The 26,866-nt window shown below is 50.4% G+C and overlaps 1 protein-coding gene across 32 annotated transcripts in view; it reads left to right on the top strand.

The window, feature by feature from the left end:
* The first annotated feature begins 1,489 nt into the window (after positions 1 to 1,489).
* MACF1 (microtubule actin crosslinking factor 1) overlaps positions 1,490 to 26,866 on the top strand; it is a 340,905-nt gene continuing 315,528 nt past the window's right edge. For 13 of the 32 annotated variants that reach the window (XM_027622156.2, XM_027622814.2, XM_027622414.2 and 10 more), the window contains exon 1: positions 2,523 to 2,791. In XM_027622156.2, coding sequence (XP_027477957.1) covers positions 2,572 to 2,791 — 220 coding nt within the window. In that variant the 5' untranslated portion in view covers positions 2,523 to 2,571. Of the gene's footprint in view, positions 1,576 to 2,516; positions 2,792 to 16,541; positions 16,839 to 26,866 lie in introns of those variants that run through there. The other 19 variants (XM_027622734.2, XM_027621977.2, XM_027621664.2 and 16 more) reach the window with 5 other exon arrangements.

Genomic DNA, 26,866 nt, shown 5'->3' on the forward strand with positions numbered 1-26,866 from the left:
CGCGCGTCCGCATGGCGCGGCCCCGCTCTTTGTCAGCCGCGCGCGGCGGGCACGCGGACCCACCCGCGGCGCCCCGGGCTCGCGGGCCCGCCCCTCCCCCACCGCGGGGAAGGGGTGGGGGTCGGGGGCGAGAGGGCCGCAGCGGGCGAGCGACAGGTGAGGAGCCCGTCGCGCACCGGGCCCATGGCCTTGGGAATGGGTTGGGGGCGTGGGCGCGCGCTCCGGTGAATCGGGGGCTGATGGAGTGACTCAGGTGACCGAAGGGTGGGGCGAGAGCCCCGAGGTCAAACAGGTGTTTGCGAGGGTAGGCTGACTGACCCGGGTAGAGCCGGGGAGGGCCGGTGTCCTCGGGAGGAGGCCGGGGACGTGCAGGCCTTTGTAGTAAATGGGCGTCTTGGGGAGGAATGGGCGGTTCTGGCTTGAAGCAGGTGGTCTGAGAGGAGGGGCGTTTTCCTGGCCCTAGCGGACCGTAGGAAAGGAAGCCTGGCCTGAATTCCGCACCGCCCCCCACCCCCCGGCGGGGCAGTCTCTTCGGCCTCCGACCTGGTTGTGGGTGGTGTCGGAGGCGGGCACCAGAAGTAATTGCGGGGAGGGGGTAAATGCTAGGATAAAAGGCAAAGCTGTGCCAGAAGTTGGGTCCTTTCCTGCCTTCTGTGGCTGGAATCGTTCTTGATGTTCCATGGGAAGAGGGCCCGAATGCTTCTGGCACAGGAGGTGCCCTGGCAGGGCTGTTCCTGCCTGCCCGAGGCTGCTTGGAGGCCTCCTGCGACCGTGTGATGTTTCTTTTGTTATCTCTTCACATTCTGTGCTTATGGTGGGGATCTGCGAATGACCCCGGAGCCTGTCCCTGCCCCTTGCTGCCTCCAGGCCGAGGTTCCCAGAATCCAGGAGGAGCTGTGCCCAGAGACCCATGGTGTCCAGCCATTTAGGGAAATGTATTAGGGAAAATACTTCCCATGCTCCCACCTCATGCTCTCCACATAGCCCTAGGTGCAGATATTCCCCAGAAGGGAAAACCGACAGTCTCCTGTCCACCTGGACCCTAGAGCCAAAGTGAGAGCTGGTTAGTTGAGCTGGATTTGGGACCTGCAGGGAGGCTAGTAGCTGAAGGCATGCACTATCCGGGCTCTGATGAGGCCGTTGGGGTGGTGGGCCATGTGTAGCAGATGGTTCTGGGAAGTGAGCTTGGCCTGGCTGAGGGACCGCTGCCCAGTCTGGCTGGTGGAGCCCAGCTGGCTCCAGAGTGGTTGTGTTTCCGTTCAGATCTCTCCACTAGCTAAACTGACCAGGAAAACTGACTTTCTGTACCACCTCCCCCACCCCCACGCTGTGCCACTTAGTCCTACAACAGCCCTTGGAATAAGCCAATGAACATTTTATCTAACACCCATTGTGTGCCCTATGTGGTGCCAGCCAGTTTTATATTTTCATTTCACTATGTTCTTAAAACATCCTCTAAGGTGAAATAAATATTGCCCCCATTTTGCAGATGACGAAACTGAGTCTCAGAGAGGTGAAGTGACTTGCCCCAGACCACACCAGTTGTAAAGTGGCCAGACCAGAGCTGATACGCAGGTCGGTCTTACTTCAAGTTCAGTACTTTTCCCAATGGACTTGCCAGAGATGGAATGGGAGAAATGTAGAATTTCTGTCTATTCTAGCCCATGCTTTGTTTCATGCCTGCCAGTGAGATCGTGCTTTAGCTTTTTGAAAATACTTCCCATCTGCTGCCCCATTTTATCCTTACAACATTCCTGGGAGGTAGGTCGAACAGGAATGTAACAGTAGATGCTGTTTATTAAGTGCTTATTAGACACCGTGCACTGTTCAGTGCTTTACCTGCAGGATCTCATTTGTGCTTTGCAAACAACGCTGTGAGGTGTAGGTGCTATCATCATCCCATTTTATAGATGAGGATGCTGAGGCTCAGAGGTCAAATGGCTTCCCCAGGGTAGAACTTGAATTCACGTCTTACGATCTGTGGGACTTGAAACCTCCAAACGTACCAACTAACAATGATAGCGGTTACTAGTAATAGGAGCTTAACTTTTCCAGAGTATTTTCAGATTTATTTATTTATTTATTTTTGAGGTTTTTATTTATTTATTTTGAGAGAGAGAGAGTGGGGAGGGGGCAGAGGGAGAGGGAGAGAGAGAGAATCTCCAGTAGACTCCCTGCTGAGCGCAGAGCCTGACTAGGGGCTCAACCCCATGACCCTGAGATTATGACCTGAGCCGAAACCAAGAGTCAGACGTTCAACTAACTGAGCCACCCAGGCTCCCTGAGTATTTTCAGACTGATAAACATCTGCACACATATTACCTCATGGGATTTCTCTCAAGCCCGGTGAATTCATTTTGCCATGTATTATCATCATCCCATTTTCCAGATGAAGAAACTGAGGTTCAGAGAGGTGAAGAGGTCAAGTCAGTGGCAGAGCTAGGACTTGCTTCCCAAGCCCCAGTGTGCCTCATACGACCCCTTCGCCTGTTCACCTGCACTCCTCTCTCCCACAGCTCACCAGTCCCTGGGCTCCCAGGCCCTCCCGCGGCAGCCCCTGCCGCCTGGGCGATGTCTTCCTCAGACGAAGAAACGCTCAGTGAGCGGTCCTGCCGGAGCGAGCGGTCCTGCCGGAGCGAGCGGTCTTACAGGAGCGAGAGGTCAGGGAGCCTGTCCCCATGCCCCCCCGGGGACACCTTACCCTGGAACCTGCCACTGCATGAGCAGAAGAAGCGGAAGAGCCAGGACTCGGTGCTGGACCCTGCGGAGCGGGCCGTGGTCAGAGTCGCTGGTAAGAGAGGCCCGAGTGAGCGGGGTGGCGGGAGGCAAGGCGAGACCGGGCCGGTGTTCATGGGCTGGGGGGCGAGTCGTGCAGCGGCCCTCCTCGGGGCGCTTTGACAAGCCAGGTGGAATCCAAAATTTGGCATTTTTACTGTTGGAAAGATGATGGCATAACGTCAGAGAAGACCCGAGCGAGTAGAATCTGCCGCTCCTCATCCCTGTGAGCTAGCCGGAGACCTGGTTGCATTTTTGCGCCTTCTCTGTCTTTGTCCCCACGCAGTACCATTCTGGATCTGACTTTTTTTTTCACTTACTCTTATACCCAAACGATTCTCCACATTACACCTTAGGCTTTAGAGTTACCATTTATAAAGAATGTGTAACATTTCATGATTTTAAAAATCCTACTCATTTTCTTTTCTTTCTTTCTTTTTTTTTTTTTTTTACCATAATAGTACTGCAGAGAACATCTTTATGAATAATAACACTTGACTTCTGTCAAGTTATTTCCTTGGCGTAAGTCCTTGAAGAGGGCAGTTTCACTGACTTTGCTTTCTGAAAACGTGGTACACACGTCCCCTTCGTGCCTGGCGAGGGCTGGGCTGCCTGCTGCTGGGGGAGGTGACCGCTTCTCCTTTGCCAGCAGCGGAGCGCGCAGGGCCGCGGTCAGGAGCGCGGGCTCCACAGCCAGAGAGGGGAGGTGCTGGACGGCGGACCTGTCACCGGCCGGCTGTGTGGCTCTAGGCGAGTCTCTTGTCCTGTCTGCGCCTCACTTTTCTCGGCTTGAGATTGCTTCCCGTGCGGAGCTGCCTTGAGGATGAGATAATGTATGTAAAGCTCTCAGCACGGTTTCTGGCTCAGGAAAGCGGAGTAGGTCGCGGAGTGCTCCCTCTGCTGCTTCCTCAGAGCTGCTTCCTCCGAGGGCATCCGGAGCCGCCTCCGCGGGCTGTGCTCAGCGTCAGCCGTCCGCCACGGGGCCCGAGTGCAGAGGCAAAGCTAGACAAAGCCGGGCCGGCAGCTAGTTCAGTGACATCACCCGCTTTCATTCCATCACCAAGGCCTGTCCTGCTCCCTCTTTTGTGTCTCTTACGTAATGCCCCCGGCCCGCCTCCGCTTTGTGCCCGCGGACCTGGACCTTCCAACCCGCATCTCACGGTTCCCCGGTCCTCTTGCCCCTCCTCTACGTGACTCACAAGAGTATTTCGTTCTAACATGCGAACCTGATCCTGTTTGTTACTCAGCTGCTTCTAAGCCTTCTGTGGCTCTTCCTTGCCTATGGAATAGAGGCCCCTGAAATCAGGCCCCCTCTTGAGCTTCACCTTCTGCTAGCACCCTGCCACATTGAGCTGTACCTTGACCCCTAGAGCTGTGTGTCTTGCAGGCTCAGACCTCCATGCTTTAGCTTTCTTCTCTGCAGGGCACTGGGAAAGTGACCCCTCGTCTGTCCCCAATACCCCCAGCAGTATCCAGAGCTCCCTCCTCCGCTCTCGTATTCATACTTTTCCCTCCCCTGTGTCCCCTCCTACAGTATGGCAGTTATCTCCCAGGGAACCCCTCACTCCCTCACGACTGTTAGCTACGCTGGACCATGTCTTGCTTATGTGTTTGCCCCCAGCTACTTGCACCGGGCCTTGTGCACGTTGGAGATCAACAAGCTCCGAATGACTGAAGGAGTGCAAGGAGCGTTTAGGGGAGAAACTGTGACCGATTGTGATCCAGGAGCAGGCAGTGGGCTGTAATGGAATGCTAGGTAGGGAGAGGGTTGTGTGGGCTCAAGTCCCGAGGAGAGGGTTTTAGCAGAAGGTGAACATCCCAAGAGGAGACCTGGCAGGCAGGCTGGAGAGTTTGCACTCCTTTTGTAGGCAATAGGAAGCCCTTGGAGAAAGGTCGTCAGTCCTTCTCAAGACCTTTGGGCCTGTGGCACCAGCCAGTCCGTAGAGTTTCTCAGCTGCCTCTAAGATGCTAGGAGGGCTTTACTTGTCTCCAGCCTTGAGGGGCCCCAACCGAGGGTTCTCAGGACCCACAAAGCTCTCATTTTCCTGAAGGCGGCCTTCTTCTCCCTCCATATGCTCTCTAGCCCCATCCTCCACCACGTGGACATACTTACAGGTCCCTTTGTGATGATTTCCCCTTCCAAGCTGCTCTGAGGGGGCCCCACGGGATGATTTGCCTGCTGTTTAACCTTCTAAGTCTAGAACAGAAGTGGAGTGGACTTGAGAGGGCTTCGGCCCCAGGAAACGTCACTAAAGATGCTCCTGGGTCAACTAAGCCGAGGGACGGCGGGCGCTGTGTTGTGTTTCCGCATCCATGCTGATCTTCTCTACCTCCTGATGCTGCCAAATGACAGTCTTGAGGAGGGGGCTGGGCCAGGGAGACTGAAAATGTGGAGACTGTCATGGTTAAAAATAACTCATGTGCTGCAGTTGGGCGTGTTTCGTTAGCAGCAGAGAAGAGGCGGGACGGCTGCTTCAGGGCCTGGCTGAAATCTTGCTGTGATTTTGGAACGTGGTGGGGGCTCGACCAGGGTTATTTAAAAGGCAGCCTTGGCTTCTGCAGGGACTACTTCCTGTGAGGTGCAGGAAGGGCATGTCTGGAAGACCCTGGGTGCTCTGAGGCTCTCTGAAGTTACAACTTTCATTCTGGGAGGAAATGAAGTCAGTCTGGCCCTGGGAGCCAGCTGTGGCCCATGCAATTTTCTCCTCCTCGTGGGTCTGGGTGTGAAGCCAAGTGGGGGTGTCTGAATCAGTCTCACCAAATGCAGAGACCTCCCTCCTTCCCTGGACCCATTCAGTGTCCTGTGCTTGAGAGGCCTGATGGGGAAGGGGGGCGCTGCTGGTCATACATGTCGGACTGGAGAGGCGTGTCAGGGCTGAGAAACCTGCTGATCTGTCTACAAAGCCCAAACAGGTTCTGGGGGCTTCATGCATGCAGTAACCCGATTCTTCCCAAACTCATCCTTTCCCGCCAGTTTTCCTCTCTGTTCTTGGCCAGCCCTATTCTCAACTCCTTAAGCCTAGCCACATTACAATGGAACGATAGTCCATTAATAAGAAAGCCTGTTTCTGTTGATCAGTGTTTGGGTTTGCATAGAGATTTCACAGTAACTGTGAGTTAGGTAGGACACGTCTTAGGATCTGGGGCCCAGAGGATTTAAACAACTTGACAACTTGCCTGTAGTCAATACTCTGGTAGAGACAGATCCTCCAACTCTGGGTACACTGCTATTTCCATTTCCTTAGGCAACGTGTGGCAACCAGGCCAGGCTGAATCTTCTGCAGGTGACAAAATAAAAAGCTGAACTGGTCTCCAGACTCACTGAGAACCCTTCTGATTACTTCTGGGAGAGGTCTCAAGATCCTGGCCTATAAAAAGGCAGAGACAAAGCTCTCTGAAACTTTGCCTCTTTGAAGACCTCTGGCTCTCTGTGGTTGGTGACCAGCTTTAGGGATATCCTTACTCATCGGTGGGGGGCAACAAGGAATGGGAGGGACTGGGGAAGGTACTCTAGCAAGGAGCACAACCCCACAGGAGAGGAAAGAAGGTTGTATCTCTTGGGGCTTGTGGGGAGCACCCCCCAGCCCCGGGAAAAGCTGGGTATAGGACAGAGTGTCACACGGTTGCACACTGTACAATTCTAGAGGGCGCCATTCCTACTTTTTGTCGTTGTGGATTTGTATATTTATTATGACAAATTTCCTGCAGATGGCAGTGAAGTGTCTGGAAGAAGGGATCCCCTTTGGGCTGGGGCTGGGCTGGGTGCCGGAGGAATTCACCATCCACCTATATCAGTCGGGTACTCATCCATTTAACCTCACATCTTCAGGACCCTCCCTGTTCTTAGCATTGATATTCAAAGATGGCTGAAGATGTGGTCCCTTCTTCACGGAGCTCGGTCTGGTTGAGAGGATAGCAGGGAAAAAATAATTACATTCCTGCGTGCATTGTGAAAGAGGGGGGGCACAGGGCTAAGGACTGGCCTCCTAATTAACCCAGTAGAAAGCATCCGTCGGATTTGTTCTTGGGGGCCCCTCAGCAGATGCTGGTGAAATCATCATCTCCAACATCTGCTCCAGTGTGGCCTCCCTCAGGAAGCCTTCTCTGATCCCTCCAGTCAGACAGCAATTGTATCTCTGCCCAGCCCTTGTTTCAGTTGACCTTTTAGACTTCATTGTTTCCACCACCAGATCTAGAGGTTACTATAGACAGGAGTCCCCATCTTACTCTGCCTGCTGTTGCCCCAGGATCTCACTCTGAGAGCATGGGCTTATTAGAATCTAGAAGCCCAGTGGGAGCCGTGAGATGCAGCTCCGATGCTGGTTTGCCCTGCTCTCAGAGCTCAGCTTAGCTCAGCTGCTGGAGTCTCTCAAGGGCTTGCCTTTGGGGAGACAGCCCTGAGAGCACATACCTGGTCAGAGGAAGGGGCCTGCATCTCTGCGCCCATGCATCTCTCCTCCGGGATGGAAGCTCTGAGAAGGAGCCTTTTTGCTTGTTCATTCATTCATGGAGACAAGTGGACCTGGAGTCAGAAAACTCCGGCGAATGACTTCACTTCTTAGAGCCTCAGGGTCCTTAGCTGTAAAAGGGAAATGATGGCATCTGCTTTGAATGGTCATTGGAGGAGAGCTGGAACACGTTAGACGACACGGGTTAACGTGCCTGTTCCTGCACTTAGCGTGTCATTCCTTGTAAGTTCTCTGGGCGACTAGAAGAGACAGTGGAGTCTCCAGGAAGGCAGCAGTTTCCCAGATGAGCAAGGGAGGGGCTCAGGCCTTTTAATTCCGTCCCTTTCTTTTGTTCACACTAGGGCTTGGTCAGAGGGCAGGTGGAAATGGTTTTTTCCTGGCCATGCCATGTTGGGAAGAAAGGAATGCAGGGGTGGGAAAGGGAGCCCTAAACACCGATTCCACTGGGAACCCTTATTCCAGAGCCACCAGTCTTGCTTGCCCCAGGCTCTTTGACCTTTGCACAGAAGGAGCCTCTTCTTCCTTGCTAGCTTCTCTACTTCTTCCTGGTAGTACCCTCAGGAGTCCCTGATCCTGTCCTGGAGCTTGGTTTCAGTAGCAGGAGAGAGGAGCAGGAGAGTCCCATGAAAGTGGGGCAGAATGAATTGTAGCTACACACCACCAGCTCAGCCCCAGCCCTTTGAAAGTGAATCTGGGTCACAGTAGCTGCAGGGATGGAAAGTGACCACGTGGGCAGAATTTTGTGCAGGCAGCTGAAAAGACAGCCCAACTGTCTTTTCGCTGAGGCTCAGGGCCTTTGTGGGACCCCAGCTGGTGAAGGAAGGTGGTTGCCACATTGCAAGGTGTTGGCTTTGTGCTGTTTGTTTCCCATCATGCCTTTCTAGTGACTTCCCAGGTGACACGGAGACAGGTTTGGAATGGCAGTCTGACTCATGCCTTTCTGTTCTGGAGCAGTTAAGGACTGAGGTTAGGAATGCGGAGGAAGGAGTGGTTCATCTGGGGGCTGCGGAAGGCTGTCATTTCTCAGTCCCACGGGGGTTAGAGATGACATGGCACCAGAGGAGCAGACTGAGCCTCGGAATCTAGGGCGGCACTTTCTTTTGTTCCAGCAGCCTTCCCCCTGGGAGGAGGTCTGTGAACATATCTGGCGGGGGGGGAGTATTAATAACCCACCATCACCAAAGTGCTATCCTGAGTCCGGCCAGTTGCCGCGGCTAGGACCTGCGGTGATTTGGCCCTGGGTCTGCCTGTTGCCACCTGTCAGTAGAAGTGGGCCAGCTTCCTGGCTCTGCCTTGACACTCCTGCAGGAGCAGAACTGGTGCACCTGGCTGCAATCTCTGCCTGGACTTAGGGTGCTGCTGCAGAGACGGTCTGGCAGCCCCTGGAACCTGAAAACTGATGATGGGTGGACGTTTCTGTCCTCAGCTGTGTCTCACCCCTACCCCAAGAAGATACCTGGCTTTTGCTTTGTGTCTAGGGGAAGGTTTTGCCTGGAGCCTCAGGGGGTGTGTTTCTGGGCGTGCGTTTCCCTCTGCATTCCCTCCTTACTCGTCTCCTCCCTCCCGTGCTCACTCTTCCATTCATTCACTCAAGGGCATGGCTTTGGGAGTCAGCTGCGGTCCCAGTTCCAGTTCCATCACTCGCCAGTTGGGTGAGCCTGGGAAATTACTAACCACTGAGCCTCACTTTCTCAGGGTTAAAATGGGGGAGCAAGAGTGCCACCGTGGGTGGGAGTCTTGTGGGGTGGGTTAAATGAGATAGTGGGAGTGAGGTGCTTGGCCCAATGCCTGCTATGTAATCAGCGCTAGATACACATTAACCATTCTCATGAATATTGTTCATTTGCTCATAAACTTGTTTGCTAATTCGTGCATGTATCGATTCATTCCTTTGCTTATTCATTGATCATGCACTTACTTGTTTACCACATATTTCTAGAGCTGCTTTGTGCTAGGCTCCGACTGGGCTTCAGAACCCAGGTCCCGCCCGTGTAGGCAGCTAGCATGCAGCCTGAGCTGCCACATGGTAAGCCGGAGTTATCTGGAAGTGCCGAGAGGGGAGGCCTTCCTCCTACTTCTGCCCGCTCTGCTAGCTTAGCGCTGTGATAGCATTTGATCTGGGCCTTGGAAAAGAAATAGGACTTTGCCAGGACAACCTGAAGAGAAAGGGCATATCCTTGTTGCTTGTTTCTCTATTCCTGTTCTCCTCTCTTCGGCCTCAGTAGAAAGGAAAGAAGGGAAATGAAGAGAGAACAGCCGGTAGGAGTTAGGAATTGAAGAAATCAGAGGGTGGCTTGGGGATTTGAACTCTGGACTCAGTCCAGGAACTTAGGAGCTGATGCCAGCCAGGATCCCCTAGTAAATAATAGTTGTAAAAGCTACTGTGCACTGAGTCCGAGATGTGTGCCTATATCATTCAGTCCTCCCAGAATCCTGGGAACTAGTTGCTGCTCTTCCTGCTTTACAGAAGGGAGGTGAAGGAACTTGTCTGAGGTCAGCGGGTAAGCTGCTAGTGGAGCTGGGCTTCCCCATTGCTGAATGGGTATGGCGCCCCCTGGAGCACCCCACGTGCAGTGTGCCCTTTGGAGTTGTTCATTGCTGCGGCTCAGGTTGGCCTAACTCCAAATTCCCCGCGTTCTTCAGAACATTTCAAACATATACTAAAGTTGTGGGAATAGTATAGTGAACCCCCATCACCCAAATTCAAGAATGATCGATTCATGGCCAATCTTATTTCACTCACGCACCCCATCTGCCTCCCCAGTTACAGAGATGGAAGTTCCAGTAATCACATACTCTCACCTCCTTACCCCCCCGTAGTCAATATATTGGTTTATCTGCTCAGTAGTCATATCTGAGCTGGAACCGTCCCACTCAACGCATTTCCCAGAGGCATCATGCAGGATTCTGACTTCTGAATGCCAGGGCCCCGGGCGTCATGTGTCCCTTCCAGTGTTGCTTATCTGATCCTCTGGCCCTTTCCAGCTTGCGGTTCATGCCCTACTCCCAGAACACGCAGAGCTAGGCTCAAGCATTCCTGGCTCTGTGTCTGGAAATTTGATTTCTGAGGATGGTGTCTGTCTGTTTTGCCTAAACCACTTCAAACCTATGGACTCTGGGTTTGAATCAGGACCCTGCCAGTGTGATTAAGGAAGTCCCCTGAAAATGGATTTCGAGGATTCAGTCTTAAGAGACTGAACTTGAGATGCAATAGGATTGAAGTCTTTAAAATCAGAGAGGGAAGGAATTCTGGTCTTGTGAGAGGGGCCTGCGCCCCAGGCCTGCCCTGATGCTGGTGAGCTGTTCCACATGAGCAGCCTTTTGGGATCTGTGCTCAGCTTCCAGGCTGCCTGTCACTGCCCCTTCAGAGCTTTCTGTCCTGAGGTAGTATTGGATGAGGAGATGTTATTTCCTTTTTTTTTTTTTTTTAAGATTATATTTTTGAGAGAGAGAGAGCGTGCAAGCACGAGTGGAGTGAGAGGCAGAGGGAGAAGCAGTCTCTCCGCTGAGCCAGGAGCCCAGTGCGGGGCTGGATCCCAGACTCCGGGACCATGACCTGAGCCAGAGGCAGACGCTTAACTGATGCCACCCAGGTGCCCCAGGCGAGGTTATTTCAAGTGGAGGGGTTAGCTACAGCTCCTAATTTGGGGAACGTCCCAATTCCCCCAAAGAGTGCAGAGTGCCTACAGCCTTGTTTGGTAGGAACCAAAGAGGCCCTACACAGGATGAATAGGAAGGGAGATTGGGTGTGGTTGATGGAGTGGGGCTTGCATTAGCCTGTTTCCTTCAAGAGAGAGAGAAAAAAAACAAACTGGTTATAGTCACAGAAAGTCTGGGAGACCGCAGAGGGGCCAATAGCTTTCCTAGCTCCTGTTGATATGTTCCCAGTGCCAGGCTTGTGCTTAGCAGCTTACAGGCTTTATTTGACCTCATCCTTAAAACAACTTTAGGAGGCAGATATGCCACCATAGATGGAACAGAAACCCAGAGAGTCCCGTAACTTGTTCAAGGTCTCCCAGCCAGTAAAGGACCACGCCAGGGAATGGCACTAGCTCTGCCTAGGGCAACCCACTGCCTCCCCCATTACAGGGAAGGGTAGTTTAATAATAGCTAACATCTGTGCAGCACTTCAAGGTTCACAGAGTGCCTTAACTCCCATTATCTCCACTGTGCCTCAGGAAGCCCCCGGCGGGTGAGGCATTCCACGCCCCTTCGGGACAGCTGCCTATCAGGGGTCCAGCTTCTGCTCATTTCCCCCAGTAAGGATTGGAGATTCTTTGGCATTGGCTCTGACAAGCCAGGGGAGAAGGCCTAGGGAGAGGCTGAGGTGGAGAGACTTGGCCAGTTGCTATGGTAACCCAGATGGCTGAGTAACCATTTTGAGGGTTGCTATGGTGACGGGCTGCCTGTGGCAGGGATCTTGTCTTCCTGGGTGGCTGGCACCATCCAGACCTCTTAAATTAGCGACGTTGCACTTTCGGAACAGAAGAGGGCAGCATGATGGTGGGCAAAGGTTTCCTACCCCATAGTGGACTGGGGAACTGGAGGCAAAGCTTAGTTAAGTGTTTCCAGGGCCTGGGAGGAAAGGGAGTTTTGGCTGAAGATGGAAAGGCTGATGGGGCTGGGCCTGGAGGCAGGTGTCCTGAGACTAGAACTGGATGATATTCTTCCAAGATCTAGCTGAAGGATAGGGCTTGGGGCAGCCCCTTCAGTGTCTGGTTCCAGCGACTACCGGGGAATGTAAAACGCACAGGAGACAGCTTTACCCCTGCAAGGAGGAACAGAGCGCATGCGCACGCTCGCACGCACACGCACGCACACACTACTAGCAAAGAATTTATTTATAAAGCATTCATTAACACATGTAAAATAATGCAGCAGTAGGAGCCAAGCTGAAGAAGTGCTGGGAGTAAACCTTCTAGAGGTTGGAGGAGGAGCACTAGCAGAAGGAGAATTTTTCACTTTCTTCTTTCTTCTCTGCACCTGAAGCCCTTGGCCACTGAGTGGACACTAAATTGGATTCTCAAATGTCTTGAATCACAGATCCAGCCCACATCCTCCACCCCCACATGTCTTCAGTTGAGACATCTATGACTTCAGCAAATATTTCGTGAACCTCTACGAGATGCAAAGCATTGTGTTAGGTCCTAAGATGAGGGAAGATGAAAGAGATGTGTCTGCCTCAAAGAACTTCTGAACCAGGACGTTAAGGAGGCAGTGATGCAAACACCCACAATACATGTGGCTGGAGCCCCGGGAATGAGAGAAAGAAAATGTGGCTGGGATTTTGAGAAGAGTCTCTTCTACCTGGGTTGATTAAAAATAACTTCATGTCTTTTGGGGTGAGCTCTCAAGATGGGTAGTATTTCATTAGGTGAAGTTGGGGAGTAGAGGACATTCCAGGCAAAGGCTCAGAGTTTGATTATGGGGAAGACGTGGCACACGAGGGTATCATGGGAGTTCAGCTTGTAAAGGAAAGTAGATGTCAAAATATGGAGGACTTTAGGGGCACCTGGGTGGCTCAGTTGTTTAAGTGACTGCTTTCGGCTCAGGTCATGACCCCAGGGTCCTGCGATCGAGCCCCGCATGGGGCTCCCTGCTCCGCAGGAGGCCTGCTTCTCCCTCTCCCACTCCCCCTGCTTGTGTTCCCTCTCACGCTGTCTCTCTCTCTCTCTCTCTGTCAATTAAATAAATAAATAAAATCTTAAAAAAAATATGGAAGACTTTGAATGCCAGGCACAGATAAGGGATACTGTGAGAGACAAGCATCACAGATAGGGATACTGTGAGAGACAAGCATATTCTCTTAAATACTCTGGTCTTCTAGCTAGTCAGAAGCCACAGGCAGCTGAGTATTTTAGGATCATCTGGTCCACTCATTCATCCACTGAATCAAAATTTTAAACAAATATTTGATGAGTGCCCTGCAGGTGCCCGGTCATTTGCTAGATGCAGGTCCTGTGGTGAACAAGGCAGACAACAGCCCCAGTCCTCAGGGAGCTAATGGTTTAGTAAGGATGAAAGACATGGAACTGATAGGTTCAAGTGTGATGGATATTACCAAAGGGGAGTAGAGGGGGAGGGAGAATCTACTAATCCGGGGGATCAAGGCAGGCTTCTCTGCAGGAGTTTCAGCAGAGGTGTGAGTAGGAAAGAGCCAGGCCAAAAGAGGAGAGCAGTGAACGGTAACAGCCTGGGAAAAGAGCAGGTGGGGAGGCCCTGAGACGAGAGAGCACATGTTTGAGAGGCTGAAAGAAGTTGAAAGAGGCTGGACCTTAGAGAGAGGGGCCCTTGCTGAGCCTTAAGTGGGGGAGGACACGGAGGAAAAAAAAAATAAGGCTTTATTTACTTGTATTACCCTTTCTTCCCACTAGATGTCCTTCTGAGTACATCCTGCGTCCTTCGGATTCCCCATTGCAGCCTCCTTAGAAATGCAACAGCAGTCTCGCCGTCAGGAGCAAAGGAAAATCATAGACCAAAAGGAGAAAGCCTCAGAGCTGTCCTGATTGTGTGGTCTGGCTATAAATTTAGACTGTTGCTTGGAAAAAACCAGAAACCTCCCCTTCATAGTCTTCCTTCTCCCCCCGCCCCAGCAGCTGCTTTGTTCCTCTATCCTTATAAAATTTTCTCTGTTTAAAACAGAAACATCAGCCAAACATGTGGACTTCCCCTTTTCCATTCATTAGAAGAATTCATTACTTCAAAATCTCATGGGAGCATTTAAATGCAAATCTTGTCAAGAAAGCTACTTGAGTCTGAGAAGCCCTCCAGCCACAACCCAAACCAGAACTTTCTTCCTTGATTACCATGTTTCTTAAGAGGAATCTCAACCTCTTGCCCTCTCCCCCCCTAAGTCCCCCAAGCCTTCAACAAAGTCTGATTCCCAGAACAGACTCTCTTTCCCTTCTTGCCCCTGTCTTTCTTCACTTTTGGCAAGCCTCGGTCACAATTCTTGAGGAACCTGCTTACAAAGTGGCACACGTAGCAGTCCCAGGAGGGGATGGCGGGACTTTTCTATTTACTGTAATGACAGTGAGCCAGATGTCTGGGGGTGAGGGTGGAGGTGTGTGCATGTGTATTTGTGTCTGGGTCTTCTTAGCTGTACTGGAATAAAATAATATAGGAAACGCAGATGACTCAGCACGGATATAGTCAAGGTCCCCAGTGTTAGCATTTCTATATTTTCTGCTGTTTACAAAAAATGTGCTTATGCCATCAATCTCCAACTCCTTCAGCCTGCATTTTCCACTAAGTCTCTTATTTGAAAAATAATAAACCTCTAGTTTATTCTCCTTCTTTTCTTAAACTGAGCTTACTAGCAGCTGACACTAAACTGTGGTCTAGCTTTTTTTTTTTTGTTTAAAGATTTTATTTATTTATTAGAGAGAGAGAATGAGAGATAGAGAGCATGAGAGGGAAGAGGGTCAGAGGGAGAAGCAGACTCCCGGCCGAGCAGGGAGCCCGATGTGGGACTCGATCCCGGGACTCCAGGATCATGACCTGAGCCGAAGGCAGTCGCTTAACCAACTGAGCCACCCAGGCGCCCTGGTCTAGCTTTTTTTAAGCACAGAGGATTAAACTGGAAGGAAATGATTCTTTGTCCAAAGACCCTCTCTGTCTGCCCTCTTTTAGGCCCTTCCCTGTATGATTTCCATGCCTAGAACTTGGGCAGGCCCGCAGAACTTCATGGTCGGAGAAGGATATGATGAATGACTTGCTCACCCGATTTTTGATCATGGTATGATGTGGAAACAACCAGTGCGCACCTATTAGTGAAAAGCATCATCTCTTATTATTAATGTGCTGAGCATCGACCAAGTACTTGGCAATACTCATAGTCTATAAAGAGGCAGGCCTTGCCCCAGGGGGAAAGAAGCTCCTCTTTAAAAACCTTGAGAATAGGAACTGAAATGGAAACCGAAGTCCCAATTTTGCCTGCTCTATGTCTCACGAATTCTTTTTCTTACTTGCTAATATGCTGCTATTGTGAGATCAGCCAGCTTAACTTTTTACCCACAACCATCTCCCCACCCCCTGAAAAATCAAGTTAACAGACTTGATGAGGCCCTGGAGGATAATGGCTGGATGAGGGGAGATGGGGGCAAAAAGATCACCTGCATTTACCCGAGCTGCTCATTCACAACTCTGGGCCCCCAGTGCGGTCTGGGATTATTGGGACTGAAGGATACACGGGTGAATGGAGGATCAGATGATATTGGGAACTCCCTTTCTCAAAATGGTTCCCAATAAATCCCTACCTGTGTTTACCAGTTTCCTTCCTCCACTTTCCTTTCCCCTGACAGAGAATACTGGGCTTCTTTTTTTCATCACTGACCAGGAGGCTCCAGGATCCCTTTCTTTGTTCCATAACAGGTCCCCACATTTCTCCCTTCTGATCTAAGTCTCTCTGTTCTGATGGCTGTCACAGCGCCATAATCCTGTTGGGTCTTTCCCCCTGTAGATTTATGTCCTACTGTCTCTCTCACTCACCCCACCGTGCGGTCAGAATCCCGTTTTCATTCCAACCCCCCCCCCCCCCGCCCCCCGTTGTCATTGCTCAGCTTCGGGCTCCTCATCCTTGGCCTGGTTTTACTTCATGGTGCTTGGCGTGCCCTCTCATTTCAAGTTCAGTTTCTTCCCCTTCTAGAAAACCCTTTGTTTCTGGGATTCCGTGTGGCCTCGGTGTGGCCTTCGGCCTCACACTGCGGCCCTGTCCGGATCCGGCCTCTGTCCTCATTCTGACCGTGTCTAGCCCTGGGTCTACCTAGGTCTTTCGCTCTCTCCCTTCCTCTCAGTTCCTCTAGGCCCTTCTCTAGCAGCTCCACAGGCCCGGCTCGGTTTCGGCCAGCCAGGGGGCTCCCTCCTTTGTCCCAGCGGCGGGTGCAGGTCAGCGCGGAGCCGGGTGCCCGCCCGCCCTGTGGCGTCGGCCCGGTGGTCTCCCCGCCGCTGCGGCCCGCCCAGCCCTTCATTCGCACGCGCGTGGGGCCTTGGACCCCGCGGCCCCCGCCTCCCTCAGCCCGCGCCCCCGGCCCGGCGGGCGGTGGTCCGCAGCCAGCCGGGCCTCGCGTGGGCACACGGGGGGCCGGGCCGCGCGGGGCGGCCGAGGCGGCGGGAGAGGGGCGGGAACGCGCCGGGCCTGGCGCTCCTGACAGGAGGAGTCGCCGTCGCCGTCGCCGCCGCCGCCGCCGCCGCCGCCGCCGCCGCCGCGCCGGGGCGGGCTTAGGGAGGAGCGGAGCGAGGGGTGGGGAGGCGGAAACGCGAGCCGGGAGCGGCGGAGCGCGAGCGGCCGGGTGCGGGCGGGCAGAGGAGCGGAGCGCGACTGCCAGGCCGGGCGAGGCGGGTGAGGAGCGGACAGCGGAAAGCGGACAGCCGGGGCGCCGCCGCCGCCGCCGCCGCCCCCGAGCCGCACAAAGGGCCGAGGCTGGGGCCGCCGCCGCCTCAGCGCGCGGGCCTGGAGCCGGCGCCCGCCGGGGCCCGGGGAGAGCGCGGCGCGGGCGGCCATGGCCGGCTACGTGCCGGGTCAGCAGCCGGCCAACCGCAGCCAGGAGAAGGAGTTCGTGCAGGCGTACGAGGATGTGCTGGAGCGCTACAAAGGTGCGACGGGCGGCGCGGCGGGGGCCGGGGGCTCGCTGGGGACCCCGCGGGCCGGGCGGCCCAGCGGGGTGGCGCCCACCCCGGCGTCGGGGCTGGCCCGGGACCTGCTCTTTCTCGGGCCGGCTTATTTGCGGAGTTGAGATAAGCCTGCGGGAGACGGCGCTTTCCCCAGCACTGGTTACATTAGCCGCCCTATTATCTGGAAGGAGGCGAGCCCGGGCGCTGCCTCCGGAGCCCCGGCGCCGTGGGGAGTTGCCGGGGAGGAGGAGGAGGAGGAGGAGGAGGAGTCGGAGTCGGAGTCGGAGTCGGAGTCGGGCGCAAGGAGGCTCCCTGTCCGCTCCGGGTGTCCGGCTCCCCTCGCCGAGGCTCGGGCGGCGGCGAGCCCGCCCGGGGGCCCTCGCCCCCCTTTGTCTCCCTCAGTCTCCGTTCCGTCGCGTGGCGGCCGGGGTCGGTGAGTGTGCACTTTTGGGGGTGAGGCCTCCTCCCCGCCCAGCCCCGGGGGCTTCGAGCCGGTGGAAGCGGGGGTCTGCAGCTCCTCTCCCTCCCACCGAAAGGCTTGCGGTCGACTCGGGTTGCAGCCCAGAGGCGCTCTGGCTGAGCAGTCCCGCACTCCAGTGCCTCCTGCAAGGCCTGGGTGTCCGCGAGAAAGTTTTGACAGGCGGAGGGTCTGCGGACCGCGGCTCCCCAACGTGTCCCCGGCTGCCCGAGGTGCCCTTCGCGCTCGAGGCTGGGGTTCGCGGCCCCGGGAGCCCCTGCTCTGATCTTGAACATCCAGGCCTGGGCTTTGCTTTGTGTGGCAGTTGAGCTTTCCAGGCAGGGAGATTTCCCCCAGAAACTCCAGAGGCAGCACTTTCTCCTGTTTTATTCAGCGGCGCTCTTGTGACTGGGCCTCTAGTTTCTTTTCATGGGAAGGAGAGGAAACTTCAGCCCTTATGCCTGAGTCCAGCATACTTGTTTACGACACCTACCCAGTGAGGGGAAACTAATGCAGAAGCTGTAAAACGTTCCCTCTTTTTTTTTTTTTTTCCCTTGTGGCATTAGAGTTCTCCTCGGGAATGCAGCAGGAGAGAGAGAAATGAAATACTAAAAGGGACCTGCTGAGGAGATCTGCTCGTTCCCTTCTGCATCAGCTCCTGTGAACTGTCCAGGTTTCCCTGCCTGCAGCAAGTGTTCTGTCAACCCACTGTGGTCTTTCTTTTAAGAAATGTAGGTTCATTTCAGAGCACAAAGAGGTTAGATTGTGCTGCTGAACTTCATTGAAAAAAATGCTGCTAAGTGAATGGTGGGTTCCCTTAAGTTTCCTTGCAGGCTTTTGAGCAACACTGCACTCTTCAGAGGGAGGACACTCTGCGCCTGTCTTGGGCTGTGACAGCTTTAACAACTAGCAGAATTGTAACACAAATAGGTGAAGAAATCTCAGCATCTCACTGCATCATGTTGCTGGTGGCCTCCAGCTGAAAGGAAGTTGAATTCCTAAAAAATGAAAGGAGGAAAGAAGGGGGAAGTAGGGCTGGTTCCAGGAGAGGCCTCTTGTGCTCAGTCCTTTTCGCTGGCTCACTTAGTTCGGTTTCCTCTGAAAGACTGTGATCAGGTGTATAGGAATTTGATCCTTTTCAGGCACAGATCTCTTTCTTGGGAGGAATGAGTTGAAAATGATTGGCCAAAATAAATTAACTTGAGCTGTTTGAATTGTGCAGGCTGCTCTATGATAGGTGCAGAAGAATTTCTCATTACACACCACTCCCCCCCCCCCCCCCCCCCCCCCCCCCCCCGCCCCGCACCATTCTCACTGGGAAGTCAGGGTGGATTAGGATCCAGGCCTTTGTTACTTTGCTGTATGGAATTCTTGCATTTTCCAGACTTAGAAATCCCCTTGCTGCCTTTATAGGAGAACTCTTTGCCTAAGCTGGAATCAATAGAGTGAGCAGGGGTGTAGTTTGTGAGAACAAAGACAGGAATTAGTTTTGGAGAGACTTGGGGAAATAGATATTGATGATGTTGGGGTGCTTGACTCTCATTGGTTAGCCACCAGATTACTTGGATCTCTCTCTCTCTCTGCTGCTGTTAATTTGTAGTCACCTCATTCTACAAATGAAACAGGATTTTTGTATTCAGAAGGAGAGCTAAAGTTTTCAGCTGCATAAACTGTCCCTGAAAGGGGCAGAGGCTAGAAGGGAAGTGATGCATTTGCATTGTGAAGGGAGTAGAACAGTATGTGTTGCAGCTGTATTAGGAATGGTTGTCAGGCATGGATTTTCCATAATTGTGCCTGGCAACCATTTCCCTGTGTGTTGGTAGTGAGCATGGTTTTGGCAGGATTAGATGATTCAGCATGGACATAAACACTCTGTCTCATTTCCTAAATATCCCAAAGGCTCTTTCAGAGCCTGGCTGTCCAGCAAACAGGAGGTATTAGCTATTAACTTTCTATCCTAACATTTCAGAGTGGGTAGCAACCAGCAGAGCCAGGATATGTTCTTTCAGTTCTCCAACAAACAATTATTAAATATCTGTTACAAGTAACACCGTTAGGCACTGGGGATGCCAGAATAATGAATGAGATCTGGTTCCTGCCCTTGGTTATTCACATCTAGCAAAGGAAAGACCTATGCAGACAAATAATTATGATCCTGTAGTGCTAGAACAGAGGTATATATAAAGGGCTGTGGAAGCAAGAGGAGGGATGAGTATTTCCACTTGCGGTTCATTGGGAGATTTGACAAAGGAGGTGACCCTTGAGTGGGCCTTTAGGGATGAATGGAATTTAGTCAGATGGAGGAGGGTGGGGAGAAGACAGGAATAAATACGGCAGGTAAAGATTTGAAGGTAAAAGTGAATGGAGGGGTTTGAGGAACAGAATGTGAGTAGTTGGGTATGACTAAAGGGCAAGAGTTTTGGGAGCAGATGATACTGTAAAGGATCAGAGTCCAATTTGTAAAGTTTTAGTTAAAAAAAACAACAACAACGAGTATGCCAATTTTATTAATTCATGATAGAGGACATACCTGTCTAGTGATTGGAATACTTATGTTGCTGTCTGGGGCACCCTTTTCCTTGTACCATAGTGATTATGAAGCTAGTAATCAGATGGTTGCTTGGTACTCATGGAAACAAAGAAAAGAGACATGCATTGTTTTGAGGAATATTTCATCCAGATGATTTGGGCCAGTTGCATAGTTTTCCTTTCAATAGATTGAGGTCCTTGTGAACACCAAAGCAAGCTAGGAAGAACAGTCAGAGAGGTAGGAGAGCCAGGATCTGATTCTTCTCCTGGAGTAGGGACAAACTATGGAAGCAGCAGTCCACATATGGGCATAGTTTTTGGTTTTAGAGAAGTTTTAAAAAGAAATACAATCCGGGTTCCTGGTGGTTGGTTAAGCAGAAGGGTAATATGTAAGTTGTTTTGTGAGGAATTAGACTTTGTCTTTTCACAAAGCCCAAAAGACTAGAGTCTTTACGTGCCAGCCTCAGCTAGGAATAAAAAAACAGTCACATTTCAACTTTGGTAACATGGACTATCTGGTACTTAAAAACTTTGGAGTTCTCACTAGGTGCTGTGAAGCTAGTTATGACCGATACTTGTTTATTTTATCACAAAAAAGAATTTACAGAACTTACTATACAGAGGGAGTGAAGGGTCTGCATATTATTTAACATTCAAAACTAGCAAGGCAGCATAATATAGAAGAGATGAGGTTTTAATTTCTTTAGTCTTGTGCTCCAGTCCTAGTTCTGCCATTTAACATCTCCTTTGGGTTTCACATGTGTTAAAATGGGAATGATAATACTAATTCCTTGGGATTCATGAGAATCCAAATGAGCTACTGGCACATACTAGGCCATTCATGTTTAGAAAAATGTAGATAATACTTTATTTTTTACAAGGTAGTTCCATATTTATTATCTTACTCGATCTTTATAATATTTTGTAAGGAAGGTATTATACACATGGATACATTTAGGCATGGAGACTTAAATTATTGTCCAAGAGCCAGGATCCCAGATTTCTAGATGAAGGTTTCACATTGTATCACAGAAGGAAGTCTTAAAATCAGAGCAGTGACCTGGGTTAAGTGAGATAATTGTGAAAATACTTTAATTGTTAATATTGTTATTAGTTTTTAGCCTCTGAACTATACTCCCACCCCTTATGTGGCATACATTTCCAGATCTCTGAACTGTGGAGAATTTCTTTTCCTTTCCTTTTATTATGGGAGAAGTTTCATGGTATGTAAATTACTTTGACATTTAAAAAATTTTTTTTTTATTTTAGTAGGCTCCACGCCTAGCAGGGACCCCATCTTGGGGCTTGAACTCACGACCCTGAGATCAAGACCTGAGCGGAGATCAAGAGTCAGACGTTTAACCCACTGAGTCACCGTGAGGCACTCCCCTTCCCCGAATTTTTTTAAGTAATCTCTATACCCAAGGTGGGACTCGAACTCAGGACCCTGAGATCAAGAGTCCATGGACTGAGCCGGCCAAGCACCCCCCAAAAACAATGTAATACGTGGGGTACCTGGCTGGCTCAGTTGGTTGAGCATCTGCCTTTGGCTCGGGTCGTGATCCCAGGGTCCTGGTATCGAGCCCCGAGTTTGGGCTCCCTGCTCAGCAGGGAGTCTGCTTCTCCCTCTCTCTCCCTCTGCCGCTCCCCCTACTTGTGCTCGCTCCTGCTCTCTCTCTCTGTCAAGTAAATAAATAAAAATCTTTAAAAAAAAAATAATGCAAAGTGATAAAGTTTTGTTAACACAGTGGTTAAAAAATATAAGCCGAGGCTTTGGTATTGTTTAACTAAGTGACTCTCTGAAGCAACCTCTTGGTTAAATGTAAACTCAGTTTTTAAGTTCCTTTTTAGAGCACAGCCCTTGAATTGGAGTGGATAGCTTCTAGACAGAACAATAGAATAATTGCTGCTTCTGGACATGGACACTGTTAATTCAGAAAGTGAGTCAAGTCCGTCTGCTGGGAAATCACAAACTTTGGCCACATTCATGCTGTTGAACTCATAAAATGTGTGCATGTGCTAACAGTGCTTATGGGAGCTACTGCTTTCATCTTGGGCTTGCTTGGCAAGTGACATAGTACACGCCAGGGAAATTCATCCTCTGAGGCCTAATTATCCTGGTATTTTTCAGTGCCAATTTCAGGTTTTGGAGATGATGGTAGAAAGAAAGCTGTTCAGAGTGCACATTCCAAGATCAAAGGTCACAAGTAAACAATTGTGGGTTGCAAAATGAATTTGTAGCATTTTTCTCAGTGGTCTTGAAAACACCCAGGCCCTCCTTTTACTAAATAAGGTTGGCCCTTTAGCTTCTGGTAATTATATGTTGAGCCATGTTGTGATGGGGTTATATGGTGTACTAAAGCTCCTGCTTTTGCTCTCCATGGTTGTTTGTTTGTTTGTTTAGATTTTATTTATTTTAGGGAGAGCGAGAGAGAGAACACACAAGTGGGGGGGGGCAGAGGGAGAGGGAAAGAATCCCAAGGAGACTACGTGTAGAGTGTGGAGCCCAACGCAGGGCTGGATCCCACAACCCTGGGGTCATGACCTGAACTGAAATCAAGAGTCGGTCACTCAACCGACTAAACCACCCAGGCACCCCACTCTTCATGGTTTTGATTGGAGTTTAAGTCTCTGTTGTCTTGCTTCTACTGGGGGCATTTGCTCATTTCTGGTCTGGAGGAGCCCTTTCAGGCTTTATTGGCTTGGTGTGTAGTATCTAAGAATGTCTTTTCAACTTTTTTGGGGGGGTTACTTTTTTTTTTTCTTAAAGATTTACTTATTTTTTTGAGAGAGAGAAAGCACGAGTGGGAGGGGCAGAGGGAGAGAGAGAGAGAGAGAGAGAGAGAGAGAGACTTCAGCAAACTCCATTCTGACTATGGAGCCCACCTCGGCTTGATCTCACGACCCTGAGATCACCACCTGAGCCAAAACCAAGAGTTGGATGCTCAGCCAGGTGCCCCATTTTTGGTTACTTCTAATAAAATATTATTTTTCCTTCCAGAATGTCCCAGTTCCTGGAATAAATTACAATGAATCACTGATTCTTTATCTCTAGCTTTCAAGGCCTTTCATTGTTTGACTTATTCTATATACCTAACTATCAACTGTTCTTGTCCAACAGAGCTCTCTGCTCCATTTGGACAGATCTTAGTATTTCTTCTCCCTAGGTCTTCATACCTGCCCCTCTGCCTTTATGTTCTCTCTTCCTGGAATGCCCTCTGCCTTCCTCTCTGATTATTCAAATCTTATCTTTTTTTAAAAAGAATTAAAGCTAAGTGTGGGACCTTTGTGCTCCATGCAGCTTTCTCCCCTTCTTCTTTCAGAAATTAATCTCTCCTTCCTTCTTTTTTTTTTTAAAGATTTTATTTGAGAGAGAGTGAGAGAACGAGCAGGGAGGAAGGCCAGAGGGGGGGAGAGAGAGAGAGAAAAGCAGACTTCCCACTGAGCAGGGAGCCTGACACAGGATTGATCCCAGGACCTGGAGATCATGACCTGAGCCGAAGGCAGATGCTTAACCCACTGAGCCACCCAGGCCCCCCTCTCCTTCTTTATTCTTATGGTGTCTGCCTCACAGTCTCTTACGTCTATTCTGTTTTGTATTATTTTTGCATTGCCTCATGTCTGTTAGAATTGTTTCCCTAATGAAGTTGTTTTTTTTTAATATTCATTTATTTGACAGAGAGACAGTGAGAGAGGGAATACAAGCAGGGGGAGTGGGAGAGGGAGAAGCAGGCTTCCTGCTGAGCAGGGAGCCTGATGTGGGGCTCGATCCCACATCGACCTGAGCCAAAGGCAGATGCTTAATGACTGAGCCACCCAGGTGCCCCTCCCTAATGAAGTTTTATGCTCTTAAGGCGCAGGGACTTATACTTATTTTGTATGTGGTTGATTGGCAGGGAGTTAGTTTCTCTCAAGAGAGAAGGGGCGAGCATATGAACACTTTCAAGTCATATTTTAAAATAATTTTTTTCAATTATGTTTAATGTGGAAAATTGTAAAAAATACAGGAAGGTATATAGAGTTTTAGACTGTGTGTGTGTGTGTGTGTGTGTGTGTGTGTGTGTGTGTGTGTGTGTGTGTGTGTGTGTGTGTGTGTGTGTGTGTGTGTGTGTGTGTGTGTGGTGTTTAGGGGGAGAGTGGAAGGGCAGGCCGGCCAACAGATAGATGTGCTCTGCCCGGGGAGAATGCAGTGCTCAAGGATAGGCCCTTTTTGCCATCTGGGGATCTGATACCCTCAGCTTGCTGTGGCTCCATAAATTTGTGTGACAGTGTTAAGTCTATTCTCATTGGGCACAAGCATTTATTTTTCTTTCTCTGTTCAGAATTTGCTTTCTTCTGCATAACCATTTGTCAGTCATCTGGGATGTGCCAGTGATCAGGGATGGTTTGGGTTGTTGCCTAGGACAAGTTAATTAATTGGTCAGTCAGTATCCTTCTTTTGGGCAAGGGCTTTGCCAGCTGTACTACTGGATTCCCTCTTACCATAGCGAATTTCTATTGTGAATTTTGTTCAGAAAGGTAAACACAATTCCTTTGTGTCAATGAAAAGAATGAGCTTTGTTGAAGTGTCTTGGAGTGCAGATGGTTTCAACTCGCAGGAGCATGTTGGATTGAGACATATAGGAAGGGTTTGTTTTTTTGTTTTTGTTTTTTGGCTGTACTTTTTGGTTAGTCAGCAACAGTAAATAAGCTCACATTGTACTGCATTCTGCTAGCCTATAAGCAGATACTGTGGTGGAGAAAGTGGTAGTGGGGAGTTGGGGGGGGGGCTACTGAGAAACATTAAAAGAATGATATCAGGATTAGGGGTGGAGGGAGAGAAGGTCCTGAATGTTAATATGAAGAACCAGTATAAAATGGATAGGATTAACATAGTAGGTGTGTAAATGGTGGATGAGAGTGGAGCTTTATTCTCTAGGAGGCCAATGTTGTAATTGTGTCATGAGGTTAGATTAAGGGATGTTAAAGAGGAGAGGTGTGTATTTGACAGACATTTTGGGCACTTAAGGGACTTAAGTTTTAGATACTAACATCGATTACTCTTTTTTAGGAGATTTTGCCTTGAGAAAAAGAATTAACTACCCCGTATGCCAGGGCTATTCCAAAATAGTCCTCTTTCTTCTTGTATAAAAATCTTTTTTTTTTTATAAAGATTTTATTTATGGGGTGCCTGGGTGGCTCAGTTGGTTGAGCGGCTGCCTTCGGCTCAGGTCATGATCCTGGAGTCCCGGGATCGAGTCCTGCATCGGGCTCCCTGCTCGGCGGGGAGTCTGCATCTCCCTCTGATCCTCCCCCCTCTCATGTGCTCTCTCTCTCTCTCATTCTTTCTCTCAAATAAATAAATAAAAAAAAATCTTAAAAAAAAAGATTTTATTTATTTGACAGAGAGACACAGCAAGAGAAGGAACACAAGCAGGGGGAATGGGAGAGGGAGAAGCAGGCTTTCCGCGGAGCAGGGAGCCTGATGTGTGGCTCGATCCCAGGACCCTGGGAACATGACCTGAGCCAAAGGCAGACACTTAACGCGACTGAGCCAGCCACCCAGGCGCCCCTGTATAAAAATCTTCTTTTGAAGATTTTGCTCCATTCTGAACCTGTTAGATAGGGCTGTGCATTTGGGCCTATGACTCAAGGTTGCATTTCTGAGGCTTCTCATTTATTTATTTATTTACTTAGAGAGTGTGCGTGAGCGGGGGGATGGGCAGAGGGAGAGAGAGAGAATCCTTTTTTTTTTTTTAAGATTTTATTTATTTATTTGAGAGAGAATGAGAGAGAGCACGAGAGGGAAGAGGGTCAGAGGGAGAAGCAGACTCCCTGCTGAGCAGGGAGCCCGATGTGGGACTCGATCCCAGGACTCCAGGATCATGACCCGAGCCGAAGGCAGTCGCTTAACCAACTGAGCCACCCAGGCGCCCGAGAGAGAGAATCCTTAAGCAGACTCCCCGCTGAGTGCAGAGCTAGTTCTGGGCTCGATCTCACGACCCTGAGATCTTGACCTGAGCTGATCTCAAGAGTCGGACGCTTAACTGACTGAGCCACCCAGGTGCCCCTGAATCTTCTCATTTAAATCAACAATGCCACATGCCCCAGAACACCTATTTTACCCATTCTCTGGACAGGCTTCATTATATGTTTCCAGGAATACCTGCCAAGAATTGCATAAGAAATCCTCTTAAATCTCTTCTAAAATCTTGAACTAATCTCCTAGGGTGTCAGGGGGCTTGTTTGGAGGATCCATTCATTCATTTAATTAACAAACATTTATTGAATGTCTTCTCTGAACCAGGCAGTAGGCACAGTGCTGAAGTAACAAAGATTTTGCCCTTGCATCTCTATGATCTTACATTTAATGAGGAAAACATATTGGTAAACAGTTACCATCCATTGTAGGGAGTGCTATCATAGAGATAGATGCTGGTGTTGTGGAAGTGAAGAGGAGTAGCCACTATGGCCAGGGTGGAAAAGGGTCAGGGAAGGCATCCAATAGGACATGACTGAGCTGTCACCTAAGAGATTTGGGACTTGGGGCCAAAAGGTCAGGTAAAGGGCATTCTGGGCAGCATGAACCATGAACAGAAGCGAGTGGATGAGAGAGCTTGAGGAGGGAATATGGGGTATTGGTAAGGTCGGAGTGTAGGATGTGAGGGAAGGAAAAGTGAGACTAGGTGGGAGAAGTGTGCGGGCTTCAAGTGTTGAGTGGCTTTGTATGTCATACTGTAGACAGTTTGGACTTGAACCTACGGGCTTTTGGGAGCCATTGAAGAATTTGGGGCAAGGAAGGCTATGATTGGATTTATGTTTTAGAAATATTTTCCCTCTGGCAGCAATGTGGGGAAGGATTGCAGAGGGGCAAGACCAGTGACAGACCAGTTAGGAGGCTGTTACAGTAATTTAGGCAGGGAGTGATTCGAGTTTAAGGTTGTGCAAGTAGTAATGTAGCCAAGTGGGCAAATCAAGAAACCTGGTTAAGGGGTAAAATCCATGTGTTTTGATGACTAATTGAATGTGGTATATGAGGGGAGAG

The sequence above is a fragment of the Zalophus californianus genome, chromosome 4 (genome assembly GCF_009762305.2).
Source record: "Zalophus californianus isolate mZalCal1 chromosome 4, mZalCal1.pri.v2, whole genome shotgun sequence".
Lineage (NCBI taxonomy): Eukaryota > Metazoa > Chordata > Mammalia > Carnivora > Otariidae > Zalophus > Zalophus californianus.